The 17,638-nt window shown below is 45.0% G+C and overlaps 1 protein-coding gene across 2 annotated transcripts in view; it reads left to right on the forward strand.

Moving 5' to 3' along the window:
- Positions 1–3,658, forward strand: part of WWP2 (WW domain containing E3 ubiquitin protein ligase 2) — a 54,467-nt gene extending 50,809 nt beyond the window's left edge. For both annotated transcript variants that reach the window (XM_066582205.1, XM_066582206.1), the window contains one exon: positions 940–3,658. In XM_066582205.1, the coding sequence (XP_066438302.1) occupies positions 940–1,039 (100 nt within the window). In that variant the 3' untranslated portion in view covers positions 1,040–3,658. The remainder of the gene's footprint in view (positions 1–939) is intronic.
- The last annotated feature ends 13,980 nt before the right edge of the window (positions 3,659–17,638 follow it).

The raw sequence follows: 17,638 nt of genomic DNA on the forward strand, positions 1-17,638 counted from the left end.
GTGAATGTCCCCCAGAGGTATTATATGACATCATGGGGGGTCATAGAAGGTAAAAAAAAGTTACAAAAATGAGTAAAACGAAATTACAGAATAAAATAAAAATATATACATAAAGAAAATGACTCACCGCCGACACCCACCAAAACCGTCGCCGTATGTGCCCTGTAATGCGAAACCATATATACTATATATCAAATGTACTAATTAAAATAAAACTATAAATGTTAAAAATCATTTTTTTTAAGCTGTTTACCCCTACTAAAATTTAAAAAAACGGCAAAACGTCAGTGAGAAAGATATTAAATAATAGCAGAAAAAAAACGCAGCAAAAATAATTATGGTAGCTGAAGGAAAAAAGTAAATAAAACCGCAAAACCACCACATGGGTAAAATCCCTAAAAAGTGTCTTGTCCTTTAGGTACAAAACAGCCTGGTCCTTACGGGGTTAAAGGGGTTATACCAAGTTATAAAGTTATTCCCTACGCACAGGATAGGGGATAACTTTGATTGGTGAGGGCCCAACCACTCCGATCTAGTGAACGGGGGCCCAGTTGGTCCCCGAGTGACTAGAGCGCAGGTCGCACAGGCGCATTACTGCCCCATTCACTTCAGTGACAGAAATTGCCAAAGCGCTTGAACTCCGTAAACTTCAGCTCTGTCATTGAAGTGAATGGAGTGGCGATGTGCCTATGTGTCCTCCACTCCATTCACTCAGGATCCTGGGGGTTCCGGTTATCAGACCACCACCGATCACAGAGTTGTGTGGATAGGGGATAACCCTTTAACTTGGCACAACCCCTTTAACCCCTTCCTCTAATCCAGTCTTACGGATTCCTTTTAAAGAATGGGCGGGACTGTGACTACTACTCAAAACTCAGAGTGTTACTACCACTGATGAAAGTCGAATCCCTCTCACGGTTTCCACTTCTCTCTCTTTAGTTTCAATAGATTGGATTTGCCTCCTTACAAAAGCTACGAGCAGCTCAAGGAAAAATTGCTTTTCGCCATTGAAGAAACAGAAGGGTTCGGGCAAGAATAACCCCCAACTACATGTGAAGAATAATTGGGGAAGTCCGCCTTCGGCACCAGGCTCCATAATGCGATTGATTGGATATGATCTGGATTCGGAGGAAAGGCGTCCCGACCTTACACCGCCGGCTTCTTCGTGAAGTACCAAGGGCACTGTGATTGTAACAGTGTCAGCTCCTGATAAAAGGGTTAAAAGGCACCAAAAGTGAATGGATAAATCCCAAAAAGTTACCTAAACGGTGCTTTTTGTAGCAGGACCATTCACTGAGACCGGAGGGGAGACGTCAGACAACCAAAACCTGTAGGAAAAGACTATTTTTCATTATTTGCCTTTTTGCCTTTTTTCTTTCCCCTCATCCCATTCAGTATTTTGATGATTTTGCTGTGAATGATTTTATTTGATGGGTCGCTAATTGTCAAAGGCCTCAGATAACGAACGGCCTAACGGTCATCAGCCATCTTCCCCAACCCCACAGTAAAAAAAAAAAGCTTGTTCAGTCCCTAGCGCCGCTTATCTCTGAAGGAAACTAGGGATCGGATGAGTTAAAAATCGGACCCTTGCTTTGCCTAATGGGAGACGATGGAGGACAGTCTGGCTGTGTTCATACATGAGCTTTGCAATGGGTCATGTATGTACAGGCAGCTTAAAGGGGATGGCCTATCCTAAGGACCCCTGGGACCCTCGCTATGTTCACTAGCTTGTTACTAGTGGTGGAGGAGAAGTGATAAATGTTTGATCGGTGGGATACCACATATGTGACCCCACTGATCATGAGAACCGGGTCCTGTGTCCCTCTTCACTGTAAGGAGATGGAACTTGAATGGACCGGCAGCAGAGCAGTGCGTGCTGCCGCTCCATTCACCTCTATGGGATGCCGAGGAAAGCCTTGCGTTGGACCCGGCTATATCATCAGTCCCTATAGAGATGAGTGGATCGGTGGTGCGCATGCTTGACCCCCACTCCATTCATGCGGGGGACCCATTCTTTTAATCAGCGGGGATCCCAGCTGTCGAACCCCTCTGATCAGACACTTATCCCCTATCTTTTGGTTGGGGGGTAAGCGTAAAACTTGGCACAACCCCTTTAACATTTCTTTTGTTTTTAAATGATAATGGAAGGCCAATAGAAAAGGTTTTTATTTCAAGGTTTTTAGCGGCAGTAACGTCTAGCGACGCCGCAGCTTTGTGATTACCGCAGACACACCGCCTTAGCTCACCATTGTGTCTTCAGATAAAGCAGCCACAGACAGCGCCACCTTTAGTTTGAGGCAGGCACTGCATGGAAGATTTAAAGGGGCTCCTAGAAAACATTATATAGTGATAGATAACGGCTGTATAATATTTCCATCCTTAGTATATTTATATGCAATCAGCATCTTGGAGGGAATACTGCATTAAAGGGGTTGTCCGAGTTCAACGTTTTTGTTAAAACTAGCTTTCCTGTGCCCAAAAATAATAAAGCAACTCCTCCTCGCCTCTTCCGCTTCCCGCATGTTCCCTGTCAGCGGCTCCGGGTCTCTGCTCTCACGTGTTGTTTACAGGCTGCAGCAGCCTATGTATGGGACGTCACAGACTGCTGCAGTCATTGACAGACCTTAGCAATCGATCGCCGAGCTCTGTCATTGATGGCAACAGCCTGTGACGTCCTATACATAGGCTGCTGCAGCCTGTATGCATTATGTCAGACAGGGAGCTGCGGGAGCCGCCAACGGGAAACATGCGGGGAGCAGGAGAGGCGAGTATGAGCTGCTGTATTATTTTGGGGCAATGGAGTATGTAGCTTTAACAAAAAAGTTGAACTCTGACAACCCCTTTAATATCAGGCCGAGGGTCATCCTGTATAAAATGCAGCCTCTTTGTAATATATGTTCACCTATTTTTGATATGTTTTCGTTTCTCGGTTTATTTTTACTGTGTGCACTGTGTAGAAAAAAAAAATGCTGCCTGGAAACCATCAACAAGCAGGCGAGCGGCTGCTAACCTATTTTATTAATCGTATTACCCGTTTGTATTTACTAATTTAGAGAATGTAATGCCTGGAAGGTGCTGAGGGTCTGATCGGTCCATTAACCTCCTAAATACCTTCGTGTTCATTAACCCACAACTATCCAGTGTCGGAGGATTTGGAGGGCATTCAGATATGGTAATGGGTCCGTCTGACCCTCACCTGTTCACGAACAGTACAAGACATGCACTCTTCATATGCAGATAGTAAAAAAAAAAAAAAAGTCAGTCCATGCTAACCTACTTGTTGATGGTTTCCAGGTCAGTGATCTATTTTCCAATACTCAGAGTATGAGGCTCAGTTCTTATATTTGCTAACAGCAGAGCCCGTTCTAATACAAGGCGGAGTTCCAAATGGAATGCCTTTCCCTGCTCCCTTGCTGCGTGTGATTGGTCCCTTTGCAGAATCCAACCAGTTTTTCCGCTTCCGCTCTTTGAAATCATGAAGATGATGATGAAGGCCCCCATTCAATCCTGCTGTATAGATTTATAACTTTTTTGTATTTTGGTTTTTTTAGTTGATCTCTATAATTGTACTGAAATGCAGATATTGTACAGAGTGTATATAATAAACAAGGCGATGTATATACATATATATCTATAAAATAAACAATATGGAAATTTGCAGCTGCTTTTGACTAAATTGACCCGAGATTTGCATCCATGATGCTCTATTTCATGTGCAATAAATACCTACGTTTGTATATATATACGCCGCGTGTCTAGATCTATGTATGTTATCGCAGTATTAGGTCACATGGGGCAGACTTGCTATGGATCCACATACAAAACCAGTGACTTGGCGGCCATGGACGTGGCTATAAAATCGTTTTACAGGATTAGAAAAAACATGGCTGTTAACTTGCGGCAGCTGAGCGTCCGGCGGCTGAGCGGAAATGCCACACACAACCTTAAACGGGAATGGCGCTGTGTATGGGAATTGGCATCCATGTGTTTCTTATCCCTTTAAATCTCTTTAAAGAGCAGCTTTGATTTCCTACATGCTCCGTATGATTGCTCATTGGGAGGAGGAATATTCTTATTTTATTGCCCATAGGGGGCAGTATTATGTTAGGAAGTACATTAGGTCTTATGGAAGTCTAGGGGGCTATATTGTGGCTTCATACAACTTATAACTGACTAAATGGATAACTTAAAGGGATTGTCCAGGACGTTGGGGATTTTTTTTTCTCCAGTAGATGATCAGTGAGGGTCCGCCGCTTGGGGTTGCCGGCAGTGTTGTCAATGCGATCAGTGCTGGAGGCAGATAGCCGTGTCAACATTGGTTAGGTACTGCAGGCACAGCTCCCATTGACTTCAGTGGGAGGTGTGCTTTCAGTAAAAAGTGTTCCTCAGCAATACGGGCAGCACAATCTGCTTTCTGTGCTGTCCACACTGACAGCAGTGCGGGGAATCAGCTGATCCGTGTGGATCCGCCCTCAGGTTTCCTGATCAGCTTGTTCCTGGCAGTGCTGTCAATGCGATCAGTGCTGGAGGCAGATAGCCGTGTCAGCATTGGTTAGTTACTGCAGGCACAGCTCCCATTGACTTCAGCGGGAGGTGTGCCTTCAGTAACAAAGTGTGCTGCAGCAATACGGGCATCACGATCTGCTTCCGGCACTGTCCACGCTGACAGCAGTGCTGGGAATCGGCTGATCAACAGGGATGTCGATTGGCAGATCATCGCTAATCCTCTGTTGATGACTTCTCCTAAGGATAGGCCATCAGTAGAAAAAATCCTTATAGTCGTGGGCAACCATTTTTAATGATATGTTTTTCTGTGTGACCACCAAAACTTGAGAAGCGTTTGTCACCCATCTTTCCCAGGCTCCTGTAGGGCAAACCACCTAACTGTTCAATAGTCGACAACTGCTTCCGTATCACCGCGTAACTAGACATACTCGCCATGCCGGAGTCTGGAAAGCTGGGTGATGACTCTCATGAGTGCCGTAATTTTGGCCATAAGTAAAGGCCGTTTTTCGGAAAGCGTTGGATTTCCAGCTCTCTCCTTACTCTCCCGCTTTGCCCTTCCCTCCTGCTCTCTTTATTGCTGCGTCTGGTGCCAGCTGGGAGAAGCAGGAAATGCTTTCATGTAAGGGAGAAATGTGGAGTATGTGAGCTGTTCCTGTGCAAATACACAGTCGGCCACCTTACAAGGATGGCATTGACGGGCTGCCTCACCTTCTATAATAGCATCCTTGTGTAACGCGAGACATGGCGTACGGGCAGCGAGGGGGTACGTCAGCTGCAAGACTGATCTCAGGACTCGGTGTCCGCACCGTCTGAGTTATAGGGGCCGGCCGAACATAAAGTACGTAGATCCCCCTCCCCAAAAACAGAAGAAATGACATGTTCTGTACATAAAAACATCAGTATATATAATAAATAAGACATCAGCTACTACTGGTGACCACTTACCTGCAGTCCTGTTCGAAGTCACAACCCATGCCAAGTGACACACTCAGCTCTGCTACATATGGACATTTTTCAAGAAGCAAGCTCTATTTTTCCAACACACTTGTGTAGCAAGGAATTGCATGATAAGCAATTGCCCAATATACTCTTATCAACCCATTCAAGAATAGAGGTTTTTCACTTTATTTTTGTTTTTTCATCCCTGCCCTTCCAAGATTCTTTGCTTTTTTCTTTCCACTGATCTAGCCATACGTGGGCTTGTTTTTTGTGGGACAAGTTATATTTTTAAGCGGTGCCATATAATGTACTAAAAAGCTTTTAAAAAAAAACCTTGTGGAGAAAAATGAGGAAAAATGCAATTACACCATACTGGGGGGAGTTTAAAGCATCCACAGTGTAGTCAACAGAATATACTGTATGAACTTTGTTCGGGGGTCGGTGCGATTACAGCCAAATATATCAAATATATATATAGGTTTTTTTAAATGTTTTTCTGCTTTTAAAACAAGTTTTTTGTTGTTTTTTTTAAAGCAAAAATTGCTTTCCGTCCCCGTATTCTGAGACCCGTAACTTTTTCATTTTTTCATCAATCGGGCGTGTGGGGGCTTCTATTTTGGGTGAACAGTAGTTCTTATTAGTACTATATTGGGATACAGACTTTTTTTTCTTAATCACTTTTTACTCAAATTTTTGGCAGCCGAGATCACAAAAAAAAAAAAAAAGCACAATTCTGGCATTCCGTACTTTTTTTTTTCTTTTCACAGCCCTCATCGTGTGGGACAAATATTAGATTTTAATACTTTTTATGAACACAGTAATTCTAAATATGTTGTGTTTTTATAGTTTTTTAGATTTTTTTTTAATAGTAAAAGAAGGTGGGGGGGACTTTTAATATATTCTTGAGGTTTTTTTTTTTACTATTGAACAAACTTTATTATTTTTTTTTTTTTACACCTTTAGTTAGTCACCGTGGGAGACTTGAAATTGCAATCATTTGAGGACTGGATAGGCATCTATGTATGGCAGCCCTGGGAGCCTCTAGTATGTTCTGGTCTACCATGCTAGGCTATAAGCACCTCTTCATCATGTTGCAGAGGGTGCTGATGAGGCGCCCCACTTTTTCTTGATTGTGTAGACGCAAGGTCAACTTTGTCTGTGGCATTTAAAAAGTTAACTGCCGCTATCAGAGTTAACCCCGATCGCGGTATTTAACGGCGACTGTCAAATAGTCGATAGCCGCCGAGTGTGGAGTAGACTTGGTTCCCGGGTCCACTGCAGGCACCCTTTGGGACCATATTTACGCTATGTGTTCGGGAAGGGGTTAAGGTACCTTTACACTGAGCAACTATTCAGAAAAGTCGCCGAAGTGTATGAATGTCAGCTCTGTTGGCTTTTACACAGAGCGATGATTGATCATTAGTTGGATGACTCGAGTGATGCAGACTGTTAAGGCAGGAGAAAGGCAGTCCTAAGCAATCGCTCACGACCTGAAGGTTACAAGTTCAATCCCCCACATGGTTCAGGTAGTCGGCTCAAGGTTGACTCGGCCTTTGATCCTTCTGAGGTTAATGAAATGAGCACCCAGCTTGCTGGGGGGTAATAAATAAATTAGGCCTCTCTTCTCCATATAGGGAGCCCAGCACTATGAATAAAGCATTATAGTTGGGGCCCTGTTACAGGTTTTGCATTGGGGTCCAGGAGCTTCAAGTGACACCTCTGTGTTAAGGGGTTAAGAGAAGTTGGGGGGCCCCAAGATAAACTTTTGCACCCGGGCCCATCAGCCTTTAGCTACGCCCCTGGCTGTCACCATTGATGTAATAAATGATACTTGCACCCTGAAGATGGCACAGGGTAATGCATTAGGAGTAGTTTTGTACTATATGGGCTCATGTCCACAGGCGGGTTTGAATTCTCAGATCTGTGTGCGGATGATCTGGAATTCAAGCCGCCCATAGGCAATTCATGGGCGCCCGCAGCTTAATTAAAGCAGGACCCATGTGGACGGCTTCCATTGAAGTCAATGCAAGCCGTCTGATCTGCGGCACACCCAGCACTGTCACTCCGGGTCCCGCGGGAAAACGAGGGCGGGGGGGGCGTGCTGGTCGGCGGGCCTGCCCACATACACAGAGGAGATGTCTGACGACCCGCACGCGTCTGGAATGTCCTCCTGTCGCGGGCAGGGTGGGATCCCGCGGCGGGGCTCTTGCCCACGGAACCCACCCCGCCCCTCTGTGGACATGAGGCCGTCTCCCTATCACCTTAAATGGCCCTAATAATACAGAGTTCAATTAGTGAAGATGTCTACCCCCATCATGGGCCACATAGCCAACATTAAAGACACTCTGATGGCTGCATAGGCATCCAGCGGCCTTTAGCGCATACTTACCCACAAATCCCAAGCACCAAGGTGGGTTTCGGATATCGTCGTCAACGCCGAACTTTTTGGGAGGACTGACTTCAGATTTGCATTGCTACCATTAATCGCTGTACATCTCTCCTCATTCACATATAATAAGGCTTTTTATGTCCCTCATCTCATTTATCAAGCATAGAAATTTAATGCAAACCTCAGGGTAGCTTGCCAAATTCTGCCGGCTCCATCCCACCCCCTTGTTTCCTCTGCCAGCGCACGGCGGTTTCATAAATGGACAAGCTCTCTTTGTTACGTTCTTAATTTTTTTTTCACTGTTCAGGAAAAAGCAGATTGGCCTTAAGACTAATAAAGATCTAAATACGGAGTCCTAGGAGGAGGCACACGCTGCCCCGTCTATACAGCCCTGCAGAATGTGCCAACGAGGTGATGTGTTAATCGCCTCTGACATACGTATTACACCGTAATCCCCTCATCGTCTTCACAGTTCATTAATGTTACACAATCAAGTGCGACCCTATCTATTGGAATTGGCCGCAGTATGACATGGCGGGGGTGTGCCGCGGGTTATTTAGGGTCAATGTTTAAATAGAGGTTGCTTTACATGACGGCTACCAACTATAGGAAATGGCTATATACACGGTCCGCATAGACACCGGAGCAGCAGATACTACAAATCAATAGAAGCATATAATAAAGCGATGTGACCATGTATAAACAGGCCTATTATCAGAAGGACCGCACAATAGCGGCACCAAGGTACCCGACGAGGAGGAGGGTCCCAATTATTTCCCCTTAAAGCCTTGACTTAGCCCACCCTTGAATAATTTGGTCACCCCCACACACACACACACACACACACACACACACACCAGTATTTACTATACATGGAAATATCAGATAGAACAACAGTAAAGTATTCCAAACATGTCATGTATGCCTAAACTATATCCCATAAATGCTTCACTCTTAAGACGGCCTGCAGGGTGTCGTCCATATTCATGCCGTACAGCTGAATATATGGAATCCATCAAATCCAGTCAAAGGAATCAGATGTCTTGACTACAAGGAAAATGCAATTCAGCATCCCCCGGAAATACATTTGCCACCATTAAGACAATGGCCGTGCAGCCTCTGTACAAAGTGTACAATATTAGCTATATAGGAGTGTTATTCTATCTATCTATATCATATTTATCTATAAATCTCACTATTCATTAGAGATGAGCGAACGTACTCGTTTAGGGTGATTTCGCAATCGAGCACCGCTTTTTTCGAGTAACTGACTACTCGGGCGAAAAGATTCGTAAGGCGCCGGCTGTGAGCGGGGGGTTGCAGAGGGGAGTGGGGGGGGGGGGGAGAGAGAGCTCCCCCCTGTTCCCCACTGCTACCCCCCGCTCCACCACGCCGCCCCCCAAATGTTTTCGCCCGAGTAGTCAGTTACTCGAAAAAGCGGTGCTCGAGTGCAAAAACGCCCTAAACAAGTACGTTCGCTCCTCTCTACTATCCATCTATCTATCTATCTATCTCATATCTATCTCTCTCTCATATCTATATCATATTTATCTATAAATCTCTCTATCTATCTATCTCATTTCTATCTATCTCCTATCTATCTATCTATCTATCTATCTATCTATCTATCTATCTATCTATCTATCTATCTATCTATCTATCTATTTCATATCTATCTATCTATCTATCTATCTCCTATCTATCTATCTATCTATCTCATATATATCTCCTATCTATCTATCTCCTATCTATTTATCTATCTATCTCATATCTATCTATCTATCTCATATCTATCTATCTATCTCATATCTATCTATCTATCTATCTATCTATCTATCTATCTATCTCATATCTATCTATCTCATATCTATCTATCTATCTATCTCATATCTATCTATCTATCTATCTCATATCTATCTATCTATCTATCTCATATCTATCTATCTATCTATCTATCTCATATCTATCTATCTATCTCATATCTATCTATCTATCTCATATCTATCTATCTATCTATCTATCTATCTATCTATCTCATATCTATCTATCTCATATCTATCTATCTATCTATCTCATATCTATCTATCTATCTATCTCATATCTATCTATCTATCTATCTCATATCTATCTATCTATCTATCTATCTATCTATCTATCTATCTATCTATCTCATATCTATCTATCTATCTCATATCTATCTATCTATCTCATATCTATCTATCTATCTCATATCTATCTATCTATCTATCTATCTCATATCTATCTATCTATCTATCTCATATCTATCTATCTATCTATCTCATATCTATCTATCTATCTATCTCATATCTATCTATCTATCTATCTATCTATCTCATATCTATCTATCTATCTCATATCTATCTATCTATCTCATATCTATCTATCTCCTATCTATCTATCTCATATCTATCTATCTATCTATCTATCTATCTATCTATCTATCTATCTATCTATCTATCTATCTATCTCATATATATCTATCTATCTATCTATCTCATATCTATCTATCTATCTCATATCTATCTATCTCATATCTATCTCTCTATCTCATATCTATCTATCTCATATCGATCGATCCATCCATCCATCTCTAATTGCACCTTGGATGCTGCCACTTCTATAGTTATTTGTGGATATTGCCAGGTCTGCTTTGGATCAGGTCCTTTCTTGTGGCTTTTGCATATTCCTGTTCAGCCATACATGGAGTGAGGCTGTGCTGTCTGCATCCCTCTATTTCTTTTAGATGGATGGTCTTGTCACTGGAGGCCCTAAAAGTGGTTCCCCCCATGGCCTATAAAAGGCTCCTTGTATGTAGTAACCTCTTCTTCCACTTGTAGACCTTGTTGACCACTAGACGCCTCTACGACGCAGAGAAGAGATGTCACCCCGTTGCCAGAGTCTGAGAGGGGCGTATTATTGGGATGTGAGAAGCTGGATCGTCGTATCGATGAATTGTCTCCCACTGGCCGTTCTGACCAGACTGTTAGGAGGTGTTGGGACCAGTGGATGTGTGAGGGCACACAAGGTGACCAGGCTGAGGACGCCCCCTACAGAACACCAGTAGAGATGAGTGTCTGACCAGACTGTTAGGAGGTGTTGGGACCAGTGGATGTGTGAGGGCACACAAGGTGACCAGGCTAAGGACGCCCCCTACAGACCACCAATAGAGAGGAGCGTCTGACCAGACTGTTAGGAGGTGTTGGGACCAGTGGATGTGTGAGGGCACACAAGGTGACCGGGCTCAGGACTCGCCCTACAGACCACCAGTAAAGAGGACCGTCTGACCAGACTGTTAGGAGGTGTTGGGACCAGTGGATTTGTGAGGGCACACAAGGTTACCGGGCTAAGGACGCCCCCTACAGACCACCAGTAGAGAGGAGCATCTGACCAGACTGCTAGGAGGTGTTTGGACCAGTGGATGTGTGAGGGCACACAAGGTGACCGGGCTCAGGACGCCCCCTACAGACCACCAGTAGAGAGGAGCGTCTGACCAGACTGCTAGGAGGTATTGGGACCAGTGAATGTGTAAGGGCACACAAGGTGACCGGGTTCAGGATCCCCCGACAGACCACCAGTAAAGAGGAGCGTCTGACCAGACTATTGGGACCAGTGGATGTGTCAGAACACACAAGGTGACCGGGCTCAGGATGCCCCCTACAGACCACCAGTAGAGAGGACCATCTGACCAAACTGTTAGGAGGTGTTGGGACCAGTGGATGTGTAAGGGCACACAAGGTGACCGGGCTCAGAACCCCCAACAGACCACCAGTAGAGAGGAGTGTCTGATCAGACTGTTAGGGGGTGTTGGGACCAGTGGATGTGTGATGGGACAAAAGTAATTGGACACCTGAGCAAGAATCATAAGCCGTATTTATTTCAATATGTTAATACTTAGTGGGGCCTACCTTGGCCCTAATGACATCAGTGGCATACTTTCTACTAATGTCTGATACACGTCAGCTGGTACTTCCCTCCATTCATCCTGCGAGTGTCAGGCATGTTCTCTAAAAGAAGATGGATGCTGTTCATATTTCCTTACTCGACATTCCAGTTCATCCCAAAGATGTTCAGTAGGTTCAGGTCGGGACTCTGTGCAGCCAGTCCAATTGTGGAACATCCATATCCTCAAACAAACGTAAAGTAGCGTTGGATTTGTGACAAGGCGTGTTGTCTCAGTATTACTACATTGTCGGCAGCACACTATTGTCTAGAAAAGGGATGGCCAATCTGTGACTCGCGGGCCGCATGTATCCCGGAATGGCTATGAATGTAGCCCAACGATGCGGATCAGCCACTTACTGCCCTGGGAAAATTCCTGGTGGGCCAACCTCTCTGTGGGCTGGCCTCTGTCAGTCACAACTTAATTACATGCAGCCGGCGCTGTGTATAAGGCCGCTTTCAGAAAGGGCAACAAAATTACGCGATTTTCCCGTGATGCGACAATGCTACAAATCACATATATGTAAAACCGAGGCTTCCCAATGGGTTCCTTCACATTAGCGATGTTTTGTAGGCTGCGACATTGGGAGAAAAAAATGCGATGTTTTGTAGCCCATGTTTCCCTATGAAACCTTCCTTTGTGTTGCATCGCATTGCACGAAATCGCGGTTTACGTGCAGTACAACTTTTACAGTAGGAAGGCCTACTATTTCCCCTAAAATAAGTCCTAGCTACATGTAAAAAAAAAATAAAAAAGACAATACATTACCTAACAGGCGCTGTCTGCTCCGCCGCACTTCTCCTCCAGCAGTTCCACGGCATTCGTCTGTAGTCGTCAGCCACCGCTTCCTGGTCAAGAGGTTCATAAATCCCGCCTCCAGGAAGCGCTGGCTGTGATTGGTTTTAGAGTGCAGCGGCCTAGCCAATCACTGTATCACTCAATGAACAAATCACAGCCATCGCATTAAATGGCTGTGATTGGTTCATCGCGCCTCAGGGCTTAAACACATGGGCGCATGCGCAAAAACACTCACCATTATGGAGAGTATTTGCACATGATCCAATGATTTTTTCTTTGACTATTCAGATTGCATGAGAATCCTGCTCGTCAAAATCAAACCATTGAAATCAATGGTTTCGTTTCGTCATTTTTTGCGGCCGTGATTTTCACGGCTGCAGAAAGCTGCACAATCACGGCCATTTGAAGAAGCCCTCAGGTTGGTATTAATTGATTATTTGAACCCTAAGGACATGGGTACACTGCGGAATTTTCGCATGTGCAAATTTCACCTCTAAGAACTGCGAAACATCCCGTGGCTTTACGTTGTGATTTTTGCCGTGGATCCATACATGGATTAGGCCTTGTCGATGGCCAACATCCGCATGCAGAATTTCGACACATTTTGTTAGTGTTTGTGTATTTGATGTGCAGCCCAAGACAACTCTTCTTTTTCCAATGTGCCCCAGAGATGTCAAAAGGATGGACACCTCGGGTCTAGAATATTAAGGCATACCTCCGTGTTCCTTGCCGCTACAACCAGTGAACTGAGAACACACCGCATAAAGCGCCACGCTGCTGTACTTACATGTTGGCACAAAACCCTTGAGCAAAAGGCGCTCCGCATGATCCTCCACATCCAGGTATGTCCATCTGATGTGAAGATAGAGAAGCAACTCCATGGAACGTTCTTCCATCGCTTCAATGTCCAACGACGATGCTCCTTGCATCATTGTAGATGGGCCGATGCATTGAACGTTATAATGGACGACTTGTGGGCATAACCCATATATCCAATAGCGTGCAGCTTTCACCACAAACTATGGCTGACACCTGCAAGGGTCTACATCTTATGTAGCATGGTGTAGGACACATGACATGCTAATAAAATACAATTGGTATGACAGATTATAATAGGTTAGATAGATAGATTAGATACTATCTATCCATCCTTGTAGGGAGATGTCGCCCCCCCCCCCCCCCTTTCCCATCTCCGACCTCCTTTTTTGTCTTGAGACGTGTATTAGTAAAATTCATACTATCTCCAAATCCTAACAGGTGGGGCTGTGGGTGTATCACACAGGCGCAAGGTCTGGTGCTGCTAATCCCAAACGCATTACATTAGGGAACAAAAAAATGGTGCCTGAAATTTTAGACCTTCTTCTGTGTATTTGTGCCACTAATTCTGAAAATCCCATCCATTTCATTCTAGGAGTTCTAGTTTTTGAGATATTCCTGATGTCATTATCTATTTTTGTTATATCTAATTTTTTTTGTTTGCCAGCATTTGCTTACTATTGGTACATATGGTACATATCGCCACCGCTGCACATCAGACTTGGTTTAATGAAACAATGTGTAAGAAGAATTGGAATTTGTTTCAGTACAAATCCGGAAACTCATGAAAGACCGGCTTTTCCAAGATCCATTGGACTCTGAGGCGCATGTGCAGTCGTTTTGTATGGTTGTACGGCATTTTCTTGGGAGCTATAAGGCCATAAACTTCGGTGACCTTGTGGAGAAGACGATCACTTCTGGATCTGAACACTTGGGTGTAACATGAGCTTCAGATTGCAGGATCTGCAGGCATTCTGGATGGATTTCTAGATTGTATTGGTGATGCAAGTGATGAACAGGATGGACGATTGCACTAGGAAATAAGGTCTGTGGAAGAACAGGACTGCGGACGGTGGGAGACACATATGATGGCGGACTACTGGTGACTGTGGAAGAACCGGACTGTGGATGATGGGATACACATATGATGGCCGACTACTGGTGACCATGGAAGAACAGGACTGCGGACGATGGGATACACATATGATGGCGGACTACTGGTGAATGTGGAAGAACAGGACTGCGGACAATGGGATACATATATGATGGTGGACTACTGGTGACCATGGAAGAACAGGACTGCGGACGATGGGATACACATATGATGGCGGACTACTGATGACCGTGGAAGAACAGGACTGCGGATGATGGGATACACATATGATGGCCGACTACTGGTGACCGTGGAAGAACAGGACTGCGGATGATGGGATACACATATGATGGCCGACTACTGGTGACTGTGGAAGAACAGGACTGCGGACGATGGGATACACATATGATGGCGGATTACTGGTGACTGTGGAAGAACAGGACTGCGGACGATGGGATACACATATGATGGCGGACTACTAGTGACCGTGGAAGAACAGGACTGCAGGCGATGGAAGACACATATGATGGCCGACTACTGGTGACTGTGGAAGAACAGGCCTGCGGACGATGGGAGACGCATATGATGGCGGACTACTGCTGACCGTGGAAGAACAGGACTGCGGACGATGGGATACACATATGATGGCGGACTACTAGTGACCGTGGAAAAACAGGACTGTGGACGATGGGATAGACATATGATGGCGGACTACTGGTGACCGTGGAAAAACAGGACTGTGGACGATGGGATAGACATATGATGGCGGACTACTAGTGACTGTGGAAGAGCAGGACTGCGGATGATGAGATACCCATATGATGGCCAACTACTGGTGACCGTGGAAGAACAGGACTGCGGAGGATGGGATACACATATGATGGCGGACTACTAGTGACCGTGGAAGAACAGGACTGCGGACGATGGGATACACATATGATGGCGGACTACTAGTGACCATGGAAGAACAGGACTGCGGGCGATGGGATACACATATGATAGCCGACTACTGGTGACCATGGAAGAACAGGACTGCGGATGATGGGATACACATATGATGGCGGACAACTAATGACCGTGGAAGAACAGGACTGTGGACGATGGGATAGACATATGATAGCCGACTACTGGTGACCGTGGAAGAACAGGACTGCGGACGATGGGATACACACATGATGGCGGACTACTAGTGACCGTGGAAGAACAGGACTGCGGACAATGGGATACACATATGATGGCGGACTACTAGTGACCATGGAAGAACAGGACTGCGGACGATGGGATACACATATGATAGCCGACTACTGGTGACTGTGGAAGAACAGGACTGCGGACGATGGGATACACATATGATGGCCGACTACTGGTGACCATGGAAGAACAGGACTGCGGACGATGGGATACACATATGATAGCCGACTACTGGTGACTGTGGAAGAACAGGATTGTGGACGATGGGATACACATATGATGGCGGACTACTGGTGACTGTGGAAGAACAGGACTGCGGACGATGGGATACACATATGATAGCCGACTACTGGTGACCGTGGAAGAACAGGACTGCGGACGATTGGATACGCATATGATGGCCGACTACTAGTGACTGTGGAAGAACAGGACTGCGGGCGATGGGATATACATATGATGGCGGACTACTGGTGACCATGGAAGAACAGGACTGCGGACGATGGGATACACATATGATGGCGGACTACTGGTGACTGTGGAAGAACAGGACTGCGGACGATGGGATACACATATGATGGCGGACTACTGGTGACTGTGGAAGAACAGGACTGCGGACGATGGGATACACATATGATGGCGGACTACTGGTGATCGTGGAAGAACAGGACTGCGGACGATTGGATACGCATATGATGGCCGACTACTAGTGACTGTGGAAGAACAGGACTGCGGGCGATGGGATATACATATGATGGCCGACTACTGGTGACCATGGAAGAACAGGATTGCGGACGATAGGATACACATATGATAGCCGACTACTGGTGACTGTGGAAGAACAGGACTGCGGATGATGGGATATACATATGATGGCCGACTACTGGTGACCATGGAAGAACAGGATTGCGGACGATAGGATACACATATGATAGCCGACTACTGGTGACTGTGGAAGAACAGGACTGCGGGCGATGGGATATACATATGATGGCCGACTACTGGTGACCATGGAAGAACAGGATTGCGGACGATAGGATACACATATGATAGCCGACTACTGGTGACCGTGGAAGAACAGGACTGCGGACGATTGGATACGCATATGATGGCCGACTACTAGTGACTGTGGAAGAACAGGACTGCGGGCGATGGGATATACATATGATGGCGGACTACTGGTGACCATGGAAGAACAGGACTGCGGACGATGGGATACACATATGATGGTGGACTACTGGTGACTGTGGAAGAACAGGACTGCGGACGATGGGATACACATATGATGGCCGACTACTGGTGAAACATCCACCGCGAATGTCCAGGAACATCTCATCACCGTAAATCATAGGAATGTAGTTTCATTGACGTCCCAAAGTAGAAACTTGTTTTCTTCGTGTTCTAGTCTTCTTGGGATTTTTGTACCTTCAGCTTTTGATTATCAGTCATTACATGTAGAATACAATATGTGTACATGGATACATTTATATGATTGCTCTCAGAAAGAGAAACCAAGTAATCTTGTAGATGTGATATCATTAAATGGGTAACAAAAATACATGATGTTATAGCAAGCTTTCGAACCCTTCAGGAATCTTCCTCAGGCATAATGAAATAGATCCGAAGAGGCATACATATATATACACACATACTTATGACAAGGCACAGACATGGATGTGATTAATTTGCACTTGAAAGGATACTACAACAGGATGAGTAGAGAAATAAAAACCTACTTAAATAGCCCACTGATATGTTTTTAAAAGGTATCACATCTACAAGATTACTTGGTTTCCCTTGCTGGGAAGTATCACATTTTGCTCTACTGGCTAACATGGTGCCAAACTTTTCTCATTAGGCATTTATATGGACATAACGTATATATTCGAGTATAAGCCGAGTTTTTCAGCACAAATAAATAGGCTGAAAAAGCATCCCTTTGGCTTAT

The sequence above is a fragment of the Eleutherodactylus coqui genome, chromosome 11 (assembly GCF_035609145.1).
Source record: "Eleutherodactylus coqui strain aEleCoq1 chromosome 11, aEleCoq1.hap1, whole genome shotgun sequence".
In the NCBI taxonomy this organism is placed as follows: Eukaryota; Metazoa; Chordata; class Amphibia; order Anura; family Eleutherodactylidae; genus Eleutherodactylus; species Eleutherodactylus coqui.